General features: G+C 32.2%; 1 protein-coding gene across 1 annotated transcript in view; it reads left to right on the forward strand.

Moving 5' to 3' along the window:
- Positions 1–541: 541 nt before the first annotated feature.
- Positions 542–17953, forward strand: part of LOC139497380 (uncharacterized) — a gene marked incomplete in the record, with an annotated part of 47755 nt that continues 30343 nt past the window's right edge. Inside the window, 4 exon segments of the mRNA XM_071285592.1 lie at positions 542–632; positions 3559–3624; positions 5895–5960; positions 6799–6864. Of these exon segments, the coding sequence (XP_071141693.1) occupies positions 542–632; positions 3559–3624; positions 5895–5960; positions 6799–6864 (289 nt within the window).

Raw genomic sequence — 17953 nt, forward strand, 5'->3', positions numbered from 1 at the left:
ACAAAGTCACGCTACATTTATATAACTTGTTTCAAGTGAAATTGACACCAAGTCATCCATTGTATACTTCATACTTCCTATCATCTCGTGTTCAGATTGTAAACTTGATGAAGTCGTTTATTTCAGACAAGTGAATACTTTGCTCAATATTTGCTGCAGGTATGTAATATTTCAGTTGTTTCATGTACATAATTTTACTAACCAAGAAAAGTAGCTGAAAATGGAGACACAAAATATAAAACTTTACATATTTGATTTTCATAATTTGAGAAACTATCATATTATTTTGCTATCGACATTTTAATTTTTAGTAAAATTTATATATATATGTCAGGTTTCTATTTGTCCATACACTCTTTGTTTGTTTTTTTTTTTAAATATTTCTTCGATCGACATTCGGGATTTAAACATCGGTACAATACTTTCACCCTAATTAGTACTATTTGTATTTTCGTGATTCAACTGTTTTCATTTATTTTAATTTCAGCGACAAGAAGATAAGTGTATATTCTCTTGTCTTATATAAAGTTAGCATACTATTATGTCTATATGTAAATGTGGAGAATTCATTGGACTTATACACAAGTCATGCAGACGTTGTGGGAGGAAAAGTATAATATACAATGAAAAAGGTAATAAGCATTTTTTTTATCAAAAGTCAGATTTCACTCATATTACACCATATACAATCGTAAACAAGAGGGACCGATTTTCATTCTGTCATGTTATGGTCATTAATTTTTTTCAAATTAAGCAAGAATAAATTGATAATCAATTCTGAAATTAAGTATCGCTTACATACATATTTGTCATTTTAGATTTTAGGAAATCAACTGTTTTACTAAATCATGATTACAGTCAATGTATTTATGAACGAACACATTCCATGAAATATAACAAGGAAGATTATTTTTTGTTCTTGAGATTCTGTTTGTTTCAATGTTTCTTTTATCAGCATGTATCAGAACTGTAAAAGACATTATTATATACAATCTAAGTGTAATATTTCTTACTTTTAATATTATTATTTGGCTGCTTATAAACAAACACATATTCGTCACAACATTTATTCAGCGAATGCACTTGAAAATATAAAAACAACTGTAATACCAAGGGATTTATTTATATCGGATGTTTGTATTTGCGAGGTGATGTTTGTACAATGGCTCTATACGTAACCTGTTGTGTCTATTTCTTTTCTTCATACATTTTTGACAATATGATGGAATTTTCTGCAACTGGCTTTCGAGTGAGACATTTATCTGGCTATAAAACATTTTCGATCCATCAGTTTCTACGGTAGTAAATGTCTGCACCAAGTCAGGAGTATGACAGTTGTTATCAATTAGTTTGATATGTTTAAGCTTTTAATTTTGCAATTTGAATATTGACTTTCTGTTTAAATTTTCCTCGGAGTACAGTAGTTTGTTTTTCTACTTTCTATAAATCAATTGAAAAACAAACTTGTGATAAAAAGATTTAAGCAGCTGTTTGATTTTTATAACTAAAAAGATGTTGCTTTTTATACTTTGTTTTATGATAAACTTTATTTTTATCTCAAATAATGATTGTTTAATGAAATTGTTTTTGTTTCTACAATGTAAATACATTAACTCCCATTCTAATCAAGTTTTGTTGTTTCCTTTTTGTCAAAAGTGCTGAAATTAGTTTCTGTTCAAAATCGGATAACATGTGTTCAAAACAATAAAAAGAAATCTTCATTAATTGTCAAAGAATATGATTGAACAGGTAGTTTTCCTTTACGACTTAAAATTGTAACCGCTTTATAATATACGAAAGATTTTAACTGATACTGAAACTGATACAATTATGTATTAGAAGTGGTCATCATATTACTACATTTATTATGGAGTTTGATAAAAACCAAATGTACGTATGACATAAACAAACAGAGCGTATAAGATTTAAATTAAAAAAAATGTACGTCTTAACTATTAATAAAGTCGGCAAATTTTCATCTTAAATACGACAGATAATGGATAATGTTGACTCAATTTTTTTTAACAATACGAGTTTATGGATAAAAACTGTTATGGCTTATATAACAGTATACATTTCAGTACCAATACCAATGACAAACGAGATGATTTCAATTTTCATTTTATAAATAACCACCTTAGCTGCAATATAACCACTTCCCCTGTACTATTGTATGAAATATACATTTCTCACCTTGTAAGGTACACCTTATACAATATAACCAGTGTATGAGCACATAGTTGGTGCATCCGTATTATGTCAAAGAACGTCTCGTAACTTCACCAAAAAAAAATTATCGTAAGATACAAAAACGCTGTGGATAATTTTTTCGACCATCTTAAATAATACACGACGGTCTTTAGTATGGAGTCAAAGTACTGAAGGTGTTCTCATCTTAATTACATTTAACAGTGTTCCTTTACTTTGCTTTTTATATACCTTTAACCGTTAGTGTTCACTCCATTTTGTAATTGATTTTGCCAAGATAGCTTGTTTCAAAAGATTCGTCATAAAAAAAAACTCCGTCGAAGGAACACTGTAACGCATGCCATATTGCCCCCTCACATCTTACAAGAATAACCTAAAAAATCTGATTTCGGTTGATTAGATACGATACGAAACGGTTTTAAATGACACTACAATAATAGTTTTATAATGATTTAAGGGTCAACGTCCATCACCACCGGCTCCTGAGACCAATCAATCAAAGAATGATCATAAATTTGGAATGTATAGTTTTATTCAAAAATATATGCCTTCCCTTTTTTAACATTGTAGTTTGATTTCGAGTTGTAACACTATAAAAAAAAATAGGCAAGCAGAAGGTAGAAATCAGAAATAAAAATAATTTTCCATCTGCCATTAACTTTACCAAACAATTAATATACAAGTAAATATATTTCCTTAATTTGCCGAAAAAATTCGTAGACGTTACCAGTGGATCAATATTCCAGAGTCTTTTAATTCATAGTAATTTATCAAAACTAATAAATCAACAGCTCAGGCGTCCATCAATATGGTTTAAGTACCGTTTGATACTACCTTAAATATTAGATCGATACATTGTGAACAGTTTTTTTCGTACAAAAAGGGGCAATCTTAATATCGGATGTTTTCAATTGAAAAATCATTTTGGTGCAATTGCTCCATACGTTACATGTAAATATTTAAGAAAAACTTATTATGTTAACAAAAGTAACATAATCATATCACATCTTCTTTTTTATAAATGAGACACAATGGTCTTGAAGTATGGATGCAAAGTACTGACTGTGTTTTCCCATCTGAATTACGTTTAAAAGTATTCCTTTTATGTCCTTTTAATATAGCTTTAACCTGTAGTGTTTATTCCATTTTTAACTGTTTTGGCCAAGATGCCTTGTCTCAAAAGATTCGTCATAAATAATTCACGGTCGAATAAACACTGTAACACATGCCCTAATGCACTCTCACATCTTAAACGAATGGCCTCAGAACCTGATTTCGGTTGATTAGAATCGTTTTCGATACGAATCGGTTTTAAATGAAACTATAGTAATAGTTTTATTATAATTTAAGGCTCAAGACAACGTCCATCACCACCGGCTCCTGAGACCAACCCTTCAAAGAATGACCATAAATTTGGTATGTATAGTTTTATAGAATAGCTGCCTACACTTTTTTAATAATATAGTTGGATTTCGAATGATATATTTCGTTCATTTGCCAAAAATATTTGATTGCAATCTAAATGCCACAGTCTACCAAAATTATTTCGAAATCAGTGACATCACAAATAATTATACTATTTGCGAACTTAAATTCAAAGACGTAACCAGTGGATCAATATTCCAGACTCTTTTTAATTCATAGTAATTTATCATAACTAATAAGTCAACAGCTAAGGCGTCCATCAACGTGGTGTTGGTACCGTTTGATACTACCTGTATAAATTAGATCGATACATTGCATATCAATCAATTTGTGAACAGTTTTTTTTCGTACAAAATAGGGCAATCTTAATATCGGATGTTTTCATTTGAAAAATCATTTTGGTGCAATTGCTTCATACGTTTCATGTAAATATTTGAGAAAAACTTACTATGATTACAAGAGTGAAAAAGATGTTTGATTTTTCTAGATAAAAAGATGATGTTTTTGTACTTTGTTTTGTGGTATATTTCATTTCTATCTCAACGAATGATTGATTGATAAAATTGTTTTTTCCAAGAATTACGATGCATTAACCTACATTTCAATAAGGTTTGTTGTTCTCTCCAGGTATACAATGGTTAATTGAATAAAAATCTGTCGTTTGATTGTCAGATGATTTTTAAGTTATTGAACATGTTGTTTTCATCTTGAACTAAAGAGAGATCTAGCAAACGCACTGTGCGCTTTATTGAATTTTTTAAATGATTATGTCATAGAACGTCTCGTACGTTTTCCAACACGTTCATCGTAAGATATCAAAGTGTTGTGGATAAATTTTCCGTTTTAACTTTATACCACTGTCCCAGGTTAGGGGAGTGTTGGGATCCCGCTAACATGTTTAACCCCGCCACATTATTTATATACGTGCCTTTGCGAAGTCAGGAGCCTGTAATTCAGTGGTAGTCGTTGGTTTAAGTTTTACATATTTGTTTTTAGTTTAGTTTTTTATATAAATAAGGCCGTCAGTTTTCTCGTTTGAATTGTTTTACATTGTCATATCGGGGCATTTTATAGCTGACTATGCGGTATGTGATTTACGTATTATCGAAGGTTGTGCGGTGACCTATAGTTATTAGTGTCAGTGTTATTTTGGTCTCTTGTGGACAGTTGTCTCATTGGCAATCATATCACATCTTTTTTATAAATGAGCCACAATGGTCTTGAAGTATGGATGCAAAGTACTGACGCTGAATAATAGGGATATTCTGGTAACTAACAGAAAACCCTGGCCGTTTTTGGCACAACTTTTTTTATCTTTTGGTCCTCGATGCTGTTCGACTTTGTGCTTGTTTCGGCTTTCAAACTTTTGTATCTGAGCTCACTATTAGACCTTGTGTGGACAAAATGCACTTCTGGCGTATTAAAATGTTGAACGTGTTGCATTTTATTGGCTGTTGTTCGTCTGTTTCTTTGTCAATTGTGTTCTCCAATTTATTTATATTGCAGTCATGTGGTGTTGAGTTGTCATTTTAATGTTATATTTCACATGGCTATTAAAGAGGGAGGTTTGGCATGCTACAACAAAACCAGGTTCAACCCACCATTTTTTCCTTTAAAAATGTCCTGTACAAAGTCAGGAATATGGCCATTGTTATATTATAGTTCGTTTCTGTGTGTGTTACATTTTAACGTTTCGTCGTCTGTTTTATCTGTTTTTTTAGTGTAAATTCACATTGCAATAAGACGTGTCACGGTACTTGTCCATCCCAAATTCATGTATTTGTTTTTGATGTTATATTTGTTATTCTCGTGATTTTGTCTGATGCTTCGTCCGTTTCTGTGTGTGTTACATTGTAGTGTTGTGTCGGTGTTCTCTTATATTTAATACGTTTCCCTCAGTTTTAGTTTGTTATCCCGATTTTGTTTTTTGTCCATGGATTTGTGAGTTTGAACAGCGGTATACTACTGTTGCCTTTATTTTCCCATCTGAATTACGTTTAAAAGTGTTCCTTTTATGTCCTTTTAATATATCTTTAATCTTTGGTGTTTATTCGATTTTTGAACTGTTTTGGCCAAGATACCTTGCCTCAAAAGATTCGTCATCAATAATTCACCGTCGAATGAACACTGTAACGTATGCCCTAATGCACCCTCACATCTTACAAGATTGGCCTCAAAACCTGATTTCGGTTGATTAGAATCGTTTTCGATATGAAATGGTTTTAAATGAAACTAAATTAATAGTTTTATCACGATTTAAGGATCAAAACAACGTCCACCACCACCGGCTCCTGAGACCAACCCATCAAAGGATGACCATAAATTTGGTATGTAGTTTTATTGAATAGCTGCTTACCCTTTTTTTTAATAATATAGTTGGATTTCGAATGATATATTTCGTTCATTTGCCCAAAAAAATTGATTGCAATCTAAATGCCACAGTCTACCAAAATTATTTCGAAATCAGTGACATCACAAATAATTATACTATTTGCAAACTAAAATTCAAAGACGTAACCAGTGGATCAATATCCAAGTCGGGAATATGGCCATTGTTATATTATAGTTCGTTTCTATGTGTGTTACATTTGAACGTTTCGTCGTCTGTTTTATCTGTTTTTTTAGTGTAAATTTACATTGCAATAAGACGTGTCACGGTACTTGTCCATCCCAAATTCATGTATTTGTTTTTGATGTTATATTTGTTATTCTCGTGATTTTGTCTGATGCTTCGTCCGTTTCTGTGTGTGTTACATTGTAGTGTTGTGTCGGTGTTCTCTTATATTTAATACGTTTCCCTCAGTTTTAGTTTGTTACCCCGATTTTGTTTTTTGTCCATGGATTTGTGAGTTTGAACAGCGGTATACTACTGTTGCCTTTATTTTCCCATCTGAATTACGTTTAAAAGTGTTCCTTTTATGTCCTTTTAATATATCTTTAACCTTTGGTGTTTATTCGATTTTTGAACTGTTTTGGCCAAGATACCTTGCCTCAAAAGATTCGTCATCAATAATTCTCCGTCGAATGAACACTGTAACGTATGCCCTAATGCACCCTCACATCTTACAAGATTGGCCTCAAAACCTGATTTCGGTTGATTAGAATCGTTTTCGATATGACATGGTTTTAAATGAAACTAAATTAATAGTTTTATCACGATTTAAGGATCAAAACAACGTCCACCACCACCGGCTCCTGAGACCAACCCATCAAAGGATGACCATAAATTTGGTATGTAGTTTTATTGAATAGCTGCTTACCCTTTTTTTAATAATATAGTTGGATTTCGAATGATATATTTCGTTCATTTGCCCAAAAAAATTGATTGCAATCTAAATGCCACAGTCTACCAAAATTATTTCGAAATCAGTGACATCACAAATAATTATACTATTTGCAAACTAAAATTCAAAGACGTAACCAGTGGATCAATATCCAAGTCAGGAATATGGCCATTGTTATATTATAGTTCGTTTCTATGTGTGTTACATTTGAACGTTTCGTCGTCTGTTTTATCTGTTTTTTAGTGTAAATTTACATTGCAATAAGACGTGTCACGGTACTTGTCCATCCCAAATTCATGTATTTGTTTTTGATGTTATATTTGTTATTCTCGTGATTTTGTCTGATGCTTCGTCCGTTTCTGTGTGTGTTACATTGTAGTGTTGTGTCGGTGTTCTCTTATATTTAATACGTTTCCCTCAGTTTTAGTTTGTTACCCCGATTTTGTTTTTTGTCCATGGATTTGTGAGTTTGAACAGCGGTATACTACTGTTGCCTTTATTTTCCCATCTGAATTACGTTTAAAAGTGTTCCTTTTATGTCCTTTTAATATATCTTTAACCTTTGGTGTTTATTCGATTTTTGAACTGTTTTGGCCAAGATACCTTGCCTCAAAAGATTCGTCATCAATAATTCTCCGTCGAATGAACACTGTAACGTATGCCCTAATGCACCCTCACATCTTACAAGATTGGCCTCAAAACCTGATTTCGGTTGATTAGAATCGTTTTCGATATGAAATGGTTTTAAATGAAACTAAATTAATAGTTTTATCACGATTTAAGGATCAAAACAACGTCCACCACCACCGGCTCCTGAGACCAACCCATCAAAGGATGACCATAAATTTGGTATGTAGTTTTATTGAATAGCTGCTTACCCTTTTTTAATAATATAGTTGGATTTCGAATGATATATTTCGTTCATTTGCCCAAAAAAATTGATTGCAATCTAAATGCCACAGTCTACCAAAATTATTTCGAAATCAGTGACATCACAAATAATTATACTATTTGCAAACTAAAATTCAAAGACGTAACCAGTGGATCAATATCCAAGTCAGGAATATGGCCATTGTTATATTATAGTTCGTTTCTATGTGTGTTACATTTGAACGTTTCGTCGTCTGTTTTATCTGTTTTTTTAGTGTAAATTCACATTGCAATAAGACGTGTCACGGTACTTGTCCATCTTAAATTCATGTATTTGGTTTTGATGTTATATTTGTTATTCTCGTGGGATTTTGTCTGATGCTTGGTCCGTTTCTGTGTGTGTTACATTGTAGTGTTGTGTCGTTGTTCTCCTCTTATATTTAATACGTTTCCCTCAGTTTTAGTTTGTTACCCCGATTTTGTTTTTTGTCCATGGATTTGTGAGTTTGAACAGCGGTATACTACTGTTACCTTTATTTTCCCATCTGAATTACGTTTAAAAGTGTTCCTTTTATGTCCTTTTAATATATCTTTAACCTTTAGTGTTTATTCGATTTTTTGAACTGTTTTGGCCAAGATACCTTGCCTCAAAAGATTCGTCATCAATAATTCTCCGTCGAATGAACACTGTAACGTATGCCCTAATGCACCCTCCCATTTTACAAGATTGGCCTCAAAACCTGATTTCGGTTGATTAGAATCGTTTTCGATATGAAATGGTTTTAAATGAAACTAAATTAATAGTTTTATCACGATTTAAGGATCGAAACAACGTCCACCACCAACGGCTCCTGAGACCAACCCATCAAAGGATGACCATAAATTTGGTATGTATAGTTTTATTGAATAGCTGCCTACCCTTTTTTAATAATATAGTTGGATTTCGAATGATATATTTCGTTCATTTGCCCAAAAAATTTGATTGCAATCTAAATGCCACAGTCTACCAAAATTATTTCGAAATCAGTGACATCACAAATAATTATACTATTTGCAAACTAAAATTCAAAGACGTAACCAGTGGATCAATATCCAAGTCAGGAATATGGCCATTGTTATATTATAGTTCGTTTCTATGTGTGTTACATTTGAACGTTTCGTCGTCTGTTTTATCTGTTTTTTTAGTGTAAATTCACATTGCAATAAGACGTGTCACGGTACTTGTCCATCTTAAATTCATGTATTTGGTTTTGATGTTATATTTGTTATTCTCGTGGGATTTTGTCTGATGCTTGGTCCGTTTCTGTGTGTGTTACATTGTAGTGTTGTGTCGTTGTTCTCCTCTTATATTTAATACGTTTCCCTCAGTTTTAGTTTGTTACCCCGATTTTGTTTTTTGTCCATGGATTTGTGAGTTTAAACAGCGGTATACTACTGTTACCTTTATTTTCCCATCTGAATTACGTTTAAAAGTGTTCCTTTTATGTCCTTTTAATATATCTTTAACCTTTAGTGTTTATTCGATTTTTTGAACTGTTTTGGCCAAGATACCTTGTCTCAAAAGATTCGTCATCAATAATTCTCCGTCGAATGAACACTGTAACGTATGCCCTAATGCACCCTCCCATTTTACAAGATTGGCCTCAAAACCTGATTTCGGTTGATTAGAATCGTTTTCGATATGAAATGGTTTTAAATGAAACTAAATTAATAGTTTTATCACGATTTAAGGATCGAAACAACGTCCACCACCACCGGCTCCTGAGACCAACCCATCAAAGGATGACCATAAATTTGGTATGTATAGTTTTATTGAATAGCTGCCTACCCTTTTTTAATAATATAGTTGGATTTCGAATGATATATTTCGTTCATTTGCCCAAAAAATTTGATTGCAATCTAAATGCCACAGTCTACCAAAATTATTTCGAAATCAGTGACATCACAAATAATTATACTATTTGCAAACTAAAATTCAAAGACGTAACCAGTGAATCAATATCCAAGTCAGGAATATGGCCATTGTTATATTATAGTTCGTTTCTATGTGTGTTACATTTGAACGTTTCGTCGTCTGTTTTATCTGGGTTTTTTTAGTGTAAATTCACATTGCAATAAGACGTGTCACGGTACTTGTCCATCTTAAATTCATGTATTTGGTTTTGATGTTATATTTGTTATTCTCGTGGGATTTTGTCTGATGCTTGGTCCGTTTCTGTGTGTGTTACATTGTAGTGTTGTGTCGTTGTTCTCCTCTTATATTTAATACGTTTCCCTCAGTTTTAGTTTGTTACCCCGATTTTGTTTTTTGTCCATGGATTTGTGAGTTTGAACAGCGGTATACTACTGTTACCTTTATTTTCCCATCTGAATTACGTTTAAAAGTGTTCCTTTTATGTCCTTTTAATATATCTTTAACCTTTAGTGTTTATTCGATTTTTTGAACTGTGTTGGCCAAGATACCTTGCCTCAAAAGATTCGTCATCAATAATTCTCCGTCGAATGAACACTGTAACGTATGCCCTAATGCACCCTCCCATTTTACAAGATTGGCCTCAAAACCTGATTTCGGTTGATTAGAATCGTTTTCGATATGAAATGGTTTTAAATGAAACTAAATTAATAGTTTTATCACGATTTAAGGATCGAAACAACGTCCACCACCACCGGCTCCTGAGACCAACCCATCAAAGGATGACCATAAATTTGGTATGTATAGTTTTATTGAATAGCTGCCTACCCTTTTTTAATAATATAGTTGGATTTCGAATGATATATTTCGTTCATTTGCCCAAAAAATTTGATTGCAATCTAAATGCCACAGTCTACCAAAATTATTTCGAAATCAGTGACATCACAAATAATTATACTATTTGCAAACTAAAATTCAAAGACGTAACCAGTGGATCAATATCCAAGTCAGGAATATGGCCATTGTTATATTATAGTTCGTTTCTATGTGTGTTACATTTGAACGTTTCGTCGTCTGTTTTATCTGTTTTTTTAGTGTAAATTCACATTGCAATAAGACGTGTCACGGTACTTGTCCATCTTAAATTCATGTATTTGGTTTTGATGTTATATTTGTTATTCTCGTGGGATTTTGTCTGATGCTTGGTCCGTTTCTGTGTGTGTTACATTGTAGTGTTGTGTCGTTGTTCTCCTCTTATATTTAATACGTTTCCCTCAGTTTTAGTTTGTTACCCCGATTTTGTTTTTTGTCCATGGATTTGTGAGTTTAAACAGCGGTATACTACTGTTACCTTTATTTTCCCATCTGAATTACGTTTAAAAGTGTTCCTTTTATGTCCTTTTAATATATCTTTAACCTTTAGTGTTTATTCGATTTTTTGAACTGTTTTGGCCAAGATACCTTGTCTCAAAAGATTCGTCATCAATAATTCTCCGTCGAATGAACACTGTAACGTATGCCCTAATGCACCCTCCCATTTTACAAGATTGGCCTCAAAACCTGATTTCGGTTGATTAGAATCGTTTTCGATATGAAATGGTTTTAAATGAAACTAAATTAATAGTTTTATCACGATTTAAGGATCGAAACAACGTCCACCACCACCGGCTCCTGAGACCAACCCATCAAAGGATGACCATAAATTTGGTATGTATAGTTTTATTGAATAGCTGCCTACCCTTTTTTAATAATATAGTTGGATTTCGAATGATATATTTCGTTCATTTGCCCAAAAAATTTGATTGCAATCTAAATGCCACAGTCTACCAAAATTATTTCGAAATCAGTGACATCACAAATAATTATACTATTTGCAAACTAAAATTCAAAGACGTAACCAGTGGATCAATATCCAAGTCAGGAATATGGCCATTGTTATATTATAGTTCGTTTCTATGTGTGTTACATTTGAACGTTTCGTCGTCTGTTTTATCTGGGTTTTTTTAGTGTAAATTCACATTGCAATAAGACGTGTCACGGTACTTGTCCATCTTAAATTCATGTATTTGGTTTTGATGTTATATTTGTTATTCTCGTGGGATTTTGTCTGATGCTTGGTCCGTTTCTGTGTGTGTTACATTGTAGTGTTGTGTCGTTGTTCTCCTCTTATATTTAATACGTTTCCCTCAGTTTTAGTTTGTTACCCCGATTTTGTTTTTTGTCCATGGATTTGTGAGTTTGAACAGCGGTATACTACTGTTACCTTTATTTTCCCATCTGAATTACGTTTAAAAGTGTTCCTTTTATGTCCTTTTAATATATCTTTAACCTTTAGTGTTTATTCGATTTTTTGAACTGTTTTGGCCAAGATACCTTGTCTCAAAAGATTCGTCATCAATAATTCTCCGTCGAATGAACACTGTAACGTATGCACTAATGCACCCTCCCATTTTACAAGATTGGCCTCAAAACCTGATTTCGGTTGATTAGAATCGTTTTCGATATGAAATGGTTTTAAATGAAACTAAATTAATAGTTTTATCACGATTTAAGGATCGAAACAACGTCCACCACCACCGGCTCCTGAGACCAACCCATCAAAGGATGACCATAAATTTGGTATGTATAGTTTTATTGAATAGCTGCCTACCCTTTTTTAATAATATAGTTGGATTTCGAATGATATATTTCGTTCATTTGCCCAAAAAATTTGATTGCAATCTAAATGCCACAGTCTACCAAAATTATTTCGAAATCGGTGACATCACAAATAATTATACTATTTGCAAACTTAATTCAAAGACGTAACCAGTGGATCAATATCCAAGTCAGGAATATGGCCATTGTTATGTTATAGTTCGTTTCTATGTGTGTTACATTTGAACGTTTCGTCGTCTGTTTTATCTGTTTTTTTAGTGTAAATTCACATTGCAATAAGACGTGTCACGGTACTTGTCCATCTTAAATTCATGTATTTGGTTTTGATGTTATATTTGTTATTATCATGGGATTTTATCTGATGCTTGGTCCGTTTCTGTGTCTGTTACATTGTAGTGTTGTGTCGTTGTTCTCCTCTTATATTTAATACGTTTCCCTCAGTTTTAGTTTGTTACCCCGATTTTGTTTTTTGTCCATGGATTTGTGAGTTTGAACAGCGGTATACTACTGTTACCTTTATTTTCCCATCTGAATTACGTTTAAAAGTGTTCCTTTTATGTCCTTTTAATATATCTTTAACCTTTAGTGTTTATTCGATTTTTTGAACTGTTTTGGCCAAGATACCTTGCCTCAAAAAATTCGTCATAAATAATTCTCCGTCGAATGAACACTGTAACGTATGCCCTAATGCACCCTCACATCTTACAAGATTGGCCTCAAAACCTGATTTCGGTTGATTAGAATCGTTTTTGATACGAAACGGGTTTAAATGAAACTAAAGTAATAGTTTTATCATGATTTAAGGGTCAAGACAACGTCCACCACCACCGGCTCCTGAGACCAACCCATCAAAGGATGACCATAAACTTGGTATGTATAATTTTATTGAATATCTGCTTACCCTTTTTTAATAATATAGCTGGATTTCGAATGATATCTTCCGTTCATTTGCCCAAAAAATTTGATTGCAATCCAAATGCCACAGTCTACCAAAATTATTTCGAAATCAGTGACATCACAAATAATTATACTATTTGCAAACTAAAATTCAAAGACGTAACAAGTGGATCAATATTCCAGACTCTTTTTAATTCATAGTAATTTATCATAACTAATAATGCAACAGCTCAGGCGTCCAACCAAAATGGTTTTGGTACCGTTTGATACAACCTTGAATAATAGATCGATTCATTGTATATCAATCGATTTGTGAACATTTTTTTTCATACAAAAACGGGTGTTCTTAATATCGGATGTTTTCATTTGAAAAATCATTGTTGTGCAATTGCTCCATACGTTACATGTAAATATTTAAGAAAAACTTATTATGATAACAAGAGTGAAAAGATGTTTGATTTTTCTAGATAAAAAGATGTTGTTTTTGTACTTTGTTTTGTGATGTATTTCATTTCTATCTCAAATAATGATTGATGAAATTGTTTTTTCTCAGAATTTGGATAAATTAACCTACATTTGAATAAGGACTGTTGTTATCTCAAGGTATAAAATGATTTATTGAATAAAAATCTATCGTTTGATTGTCAGATGATTTTTAAGTTATTGAACATGTTGTTTTTATTTTTTAACTAAAGAGATATCTAGCCAACGCACTGTGCTCTTTATTAAATATTTTAAAGGATTGTGTCAAAGAACGTGTCTCGTACGTTTTCCAAAAAGTTCATCGTAAGATACCAAACTGTTGTGGATAAATTTTCCGTTTGAACTTTAAACCACTGTCCCAGGTTAGGGGAGGGTTGGGATCCAGCTAACATGGGCAAACCCGCCATATTATTTATGTATGTGCCTGTCCAAAGTCAGGAGCCTGTAATTCAGTGGTTGTCGTTGGTTTAAGTTTTAAATATTAGTTTTTCGTTCAGTTTTTGATATAAATAAGGCCATTAGTTTTCTCGTTTGAAAAGTTTTACATTGTCATATCGGGGCTTTTTATGGCTGACTATACGGTAGTGGCTTTACTTATTGTCGAAGGCCATGCGGTGACCAATAGTTGTTAGTGTCTGTGTCATTTTGGTTTCTTGTGGACAGTTTTCTCATTGGCATTCATAACACATCTCCTTTTTATCCATACGTTACATGCATATATTTAAGAAAAAACTTATTATGATTACAAGAGTGAAAGTATGTTAGATTTTTCTAGATAAAAATGTTGTTTTTGTAATTTGTTTTGTGATATATTTCATTTCTATCTCATATAATGATTGATGAAATTGTTCTTTTCTCAGAATTAGGATTAATAAGGTTTGTTGTTATGTCAAGGTATAACTGTTAAATTGAATAAAAATCTGTTGTTTGATTGTCAGATGAGTTTTAAGTGACTGAACATTTTGTTTTTATTTTCAACTAAAAGATATCTACCCAACGCACTGTGCTCTTTATTGAAATTTTTGAGTTTTTTTTTCTTGTAAAGTGACACTGAAAGCCCATTTTCATATCTTTTGTATGGATGGGATGTACAAGTACCAACCCACGTCAACTTTGTGTTTTTGTCGAATGTATTTCTATTTGTATCCATCTGTTGAGTTAAGACTTTTTAATCGATTTTTATAGTTTGTTCTTATGTTGTACTGTTACAACACTGTCCATGTTGTTTAACAACGCAACAGTTAGGTGAGTTAAGAGGTCTTGTATGATTAATGCCATTCGTACAGTATTATTCATTATATTCAATTAATAAGTTAATTGTCATAATTTTGGTAGATGAAATGTTTAAATTTGAGGTTTCTCAACATCTAACGAACGGACGAAACTCTACCAACGTCTCGTCAAGGAGCAATAATTTTGTTATAATTAAATCTATGATAAATGTCTACCGATGTTGAGGTGTGTTTAAAGAAACAGTTAACAATTGCCTAGTCTTTTAGCAACCTTGCATTTTATTTTTGTTGTTAAACATCGGTGTTTCAAATTATTTTCTGTTGTTGAATGTTACGTATTCTAACGTTGAGTTTTGTTTGTTTACATGTCGAATATATGCGTAAGATTTATCTCCCTTATGAAGTTAAAAACCATCGGCGCGTCTGATTTGCATTTCATACGATTGATTGTTGGATGTTTAACGTACTGTTGCAAGTATTCCATTCTTTTCACGACGAGATTTTCGTTTGTAAAAGGACTGAAAAGTGATTGAGATGACACACGTTTAGTATTTTCAATTTATTTTATCCCATAGGAGGATGCAAGGGGGACTTGGGGACCGCCCCCCCCCCCTTTCGTGGGAAAAAATGTTGATATTTTAGAGAAACACTGAAGCATGAATGGAGGTGGCCCCTCAAACCCAAAGCCCAGTCAGTGGGCTTCAACTTCTGAAAAGTTCTTGATCCGCCACTGTATCCACAATTCATCTTAAATATGGAACGAATAAAAGAGGATGAGTTTCGGTAAATTCTGTCTCCTATCACCAAGCAGGAAAGTCTCAATGTGCGATAAATTATTTTTTGAAATAAGTTACAGAAATATAAACCCATCAATCGTAAAGTTATAGAGTATTGTGTATTTTTGTTGAAAGTAAGAGTGCTACAGCACCAACAAAACTGATAGTTACATAGTTTTTAAAAGGTGAATTTTCTTTAAATTCTTTTCCCAAATTAAAAATTTAAAACATATATAAGTATATAGATTGACATGACAATCTTGTGATTGTTATATACCTGTAAATGTTGGCCTCTGTTGTCGTCCATTAAAAAATAAATAAAAAATAAAAACCGACTAAAACATGCACAGCATTCAATGAAAACTCCTCAGAATAATATTAATAATTATATGACGTATATACTAACATAAACTGCCATAAAAACAAAACAAACAAAACATAATTATATAACAGAACATTTTGTTAAAGTGTTAAACTGGTTTTTTTGGGTTTTTTTTTTAAATCTTGATTTCAATGTATCCCTTTGGTTATCTTCTAGACTATCAGTTTCGCTGGAATATAAATCAGTTATAATTATGTAAGGTCAAGAAGTGATAATTTGGATTTTAGCATTCTGATAACGAAGTTACCTCGGATCGTAGGATCTTTATAAAAAAAAACGTTCATTCCAAGATTAACTTGCCTCATGGTTACGAAAGACCTTCTTCCATTGATCTGATCATTGATAATATTTTAAAAGATTTCTTTAGCCTTTTCCATTCCAAAGTTCTATATTTATCCTTTTACATATATACAAAACATGCAAAATGATGTTGTTATGTTATTCAAAATCTTTTGTACGATTGCTGTCCTGTGTCTAAATATTTTATATGCTTTGTCATAATTTATTGATCAATTAGATTTTCATCTGTATTGATTAATCCTCAAGTCAATTTAATATATTTTCGACTCAAAATGGTCTTACAAATTCCAAAATGTATATATTTTGTCTGTAAAAAGAAATTTGAAAAAGGGAGAAGATCACAGCCGATAGTCTAAAATTATTGAATTAATGAATGCTCCCTCTTTTCTCGTTACGGCAAGTAAGGTCAATTTTCGTACGTTCGTAAGATGTTGAGATACCTCTAGTAGCACATTTGTACTATAATCTTGTACAGATGAAAATCGCAGCTCAAAAAAGAAAAAACGAAAGAAATTATCGGAAAACTATTAGGTGCTAGTGTGAGTTGTTTGTGTGAAAAAAAAACTGAAAGAGGCAGATGTTGGTGTTTTTTTGTTTTTTGTTAAATACTTTGTAATATATTCGATAATCTATGTTAACGTTTTATGTATAACGAAACGAACACAGAATTAAGATGAATCTACCATTATTAATACAAATCGGTCTAGAAAAATCGTTTTTTATGATTTTAGGTTCAAGACCACTTCCACGACACCGAAATCTGAAACCAACGAATCAAATGATGCCCATAGATATGGTATGAATAAAGATATAAAAAATATTGCCTTCAAATTAAGCAAATTAACACCACTGGGTCGATGCCACTGATGGCGGACGTTTCGTCCCCGAGGGTATCACAAGTCCAATTGTCAGCACTTCGGTGTTGACATGATTATCAATTACATGGTCATTTTCATAAATTCACTGTTTAAAAACCTTGATTTTTTTTCGAAAAACTAAGGATTTTCTGATCCAAGAAGTAGATTACCGTAGCTGTATTTGTTGTACCCCAACCCTAACCCTAACTCCACATCGAGTTTGATAAAAAAAAAATGCATATGCTGCTGTTTTATTGTAAAACTTAGTAAAAACAAGAAATGTCAACTTATTTGTTAGATTTGAAAGTTTCATATAACTTTTAGTTCAAAATTGACAATCATATTGTTTCAGGTTAAACGATACATTCCAATTGATGAAAAGTTTTTATTAAAGTATATGTCAATGAAGTGCAGAATTGAAATCATAATTCTTGTATTTCTTTACTTTTTTTTTCTTTACTTTTTATTAGGGGGGAGGTTAAATATCCATGTAATATAGACTGGTTTTGAAACTTAAAATGACATTTTAATCATCTAAACATTTAAAGACGAGATGAATTTGATATTGGCGCCAGGTTAATCATCACTCAGTCGTGAAATTCGTTTGTTACCTTGTAAATTTATATGTATAACAATCAATGTATATAGTATAAAAATAAAACAGCTTTA

The sequence above is a fragment of the Mytilus edulis genome, chromosome 12, assembly GCF_963676685.1.
Source record: "Mytilus edulis chromosome 12, xbMytEdul2.2, whole genome shotgun sequence".
Classification (NCBI taxonomy): Eukaryota; Metazoa; Mollusca; class Bivalvia; order Mytilida; family Mytilidae; genus Mytilus; species Mytilus edulis.